The 2,500-nt window shown below is 35.7% G+C and overlaps 1 protein-coding gene across 1 annotated transcript in view; it reads right to left on the bottom strand.

The window, feature by feature from the left end:
* LOC113827307 (transmembrane protein 87A-like) overlaps window positions 1-2,442 on the bottom strand; it is a gene marked incomplete at its 5' end in the record, with an annotated part of 16,553 nt that extends 14,111 nt beyond the window's left edge. The window contains 2 exon segments of the mRNA XM_070138436.1: window positions 1,784-1,978; window positions 2,310-2,442. Of these exon segments, the coding sequence (XP_069994537.1) occupies window positions 1,784-1,978; window positions 2,310-2,442 (328 nt within the window).
* Between the last annotated feature and the right edge of the window lie 58 nt (window positions 2,443-2,500).

Raw genomic sequence — 2,500 nt, 5'->3', positions numbered from 1 at the left:
CATATCATAAATCTTTCACTTTAGGATAAAACTGTTATAATAAGACACTTTTACCTTCCTGTGATCCATTTCAATAGGTAATGTCAAAATACAATGCATCAGATTAGCTCCTGTGAAGCGAGAGTGCGGAAGGGTGAAAATCGCTGACACAGCAGCAGTGGGACTGAGGTTCTGGCCTCGCGTGCTGCCGGAATTTTTCTCCGTGGAAGTTCATATTCACGTGAGTAATTCTACTCTCATTTACGAATATGAAACTGACCATAACTCATTTTCGACCACTCCAACCCAAAATCTTCGACTCGCCCCCCCCCCACCGCCAGGGACGGTCCCCTTAAGGGGGTCGTTACATTCGGGAACAAAGTTTGTTAATTATGATTAGATTTTCACGATTTTTTAATATATTATATTTACATATACTACGATTTACATCATTTGGATAATAAACAATGAAGTTATCTTTATAAAACAAGTTTTTGGAAAGTTTTTAAAAATTATAAATCTCACTTATCCATTGACCAAACTTGTTAAAAAAAACTACAATATATACTCTATAGCAATGCCTATACCTTAGTTTAGAGTATATAAAAAGAAAAAAAAAAAAAATTAATTATTAAAAATATAAAATGATATATGGCTGAAAAGAAAATCAAATCGTTGAGATAATCGCAAATTTGTTCAGCTTTCAAATGATCCAAACCCCATTAGAATAGCCCAAGTAGATACGGAGTGACATTAAAAAAAATGTGGACAAAGGTGTAGTTTTGAGATAGCAGGCTTTGAAGTTGAGGATACTTTTTCCTTTTTTTTTTTCTTTCTTTCTTTCTTTCTTTCTTTCTTTCTTTCTTTCTTTCTTTCTTTCTTTCTTTCTTTCTTTCTTTCTTTCTTTCTTTCTTTCTTTCTTTCTTTCTTTAGAAATCTGATCTCTGCATCAATCCTGATGCATTCTATGACATTCACATGGTATTTTGAGGTATAGCTGGTGCTTGGTGCCCCACATTTACAAAATACTAATGGCAATAACTGCCAATGATTGTAGAAGTACTGCGTGTCATTACAGGCTTCGCAGCACCTTTACAGTATCTCAAGAGGCTTTTCATACGAATAAACATCTGCTGCAGCTGTGATTAAGAAGTATTTTTCATATTATGTTTATATGTTACAGGACTAACATCTATCATTAGTAGCGTCCTCTTAGTATGTGATGAGGGTGCATCACACATTATGTATCGGCACGCCCTTGGGATGGTGTAGCACCAAGTAAGCACAGCCTCTCGCTCTGTCACTCTTGTGGCTGTCAGCTGATTCAGAAGCAGAATTGCCAGTTAGCTACCAGAGAATACCAAAATAAATAAAATAAAATAAAATAAAATACAAAATTTGTCATGTATATTTGCTCGGACACAACAAAGTAAACATTGGAGCCAGAGGCGAGGGGGGTCACAGATTCAGTCATAACTCCCTTTATTTTTTCGTATTTAGAAGAAATATTGTGTTATTGGGATTGCCAAAGCCTACTAGATTACAAATTTTCACGTATTTTTTAAAGCATTCGTCAAAATTCATCGCGACAGCCTCCTTAAAGTAATTACAATTACTGGCATTTATTCTAATGGACAATGTCATGATCTATAAATGGTTCTTTAAATATAAACGTACACATAATAACAGTGGTAGTAATGACAACAGCAATAACAAGAGCAACAATAATAATCCTACTACAACAGCAAAAATAATAAAATTAATCAACATGCTAAATCAAGTATAAAACTTCACTCCAACATACCTACAGCTGAGAGGTAACCATAGTCACTCCTCATCTCAATATCAATCTCAGCGATGTATGAATCATTCCCAATCACAGATTCAGGAACAGCTGCTGTGTGGACCACCAAGAGGTAGACCCCGTCAAAGGGCAGGACAGCCACAGGGTGTTTGGTCTGGGCTGCTCCTCCAGCACTAATGTCACTCTCAGAAAGACCTTTGGTATAAAGGAGGGGACAGGTGTGTGTGATAGAAATTCTATTTCATGATGATTTCCAGTATTAGTAATTCTGACCTTTAGAACCACTTAGAACATTTTCAAACAGTACTTTGAAGATTCCAAAACCAAAGTGAAATGCAACATTTTTCATATTATTTTGCACAAAAATATACTAATCAGACTTTATTCAATATTAACATCTATCCGAGTCTCTTGAAATATAGGAGTTAAACAATATTAAATTCTACCGCCCAAAAAAGTTTCACAAGTAGGTAGTTTGTACATCTAAAATACTAACAAAGTCTGGAAACCCAAGCTCTAGATTTACCTGACTTTACAACTGGCGTTATCTCTGATGTTGCTGCAGTATCCCCTGACACTGCTCTTGCAGCCTCAAGGTGAGCCTCCTCAGCATCAGCATCCGATTTCATTACCAGTTTCTTTTCCAGATCAACTTCATCCTAAGTTAGATTAGACATAAAATAAGGAAGTCAAAAAACACAAGACAAATAATCATAC

The sequence above is a fragment of the Penaeus vannamei genome, chromosome 24, assembly GCF_042767895.1.
Source record: "Penaeus vannamei isolate JL-2024 chromosome 24, ASM4276789v1, whole genome shotgun sequence".
Classification (NCBI taxonomy): Eukaryota; Metazoa; Arthropoda; class Malacostraca; order Decapoda; family Penaeidae; genus Penaeus; species Penaeus vannamei.
This window is presented reverse-complemented; position numbering and strand designations above follow the sequence as displayed.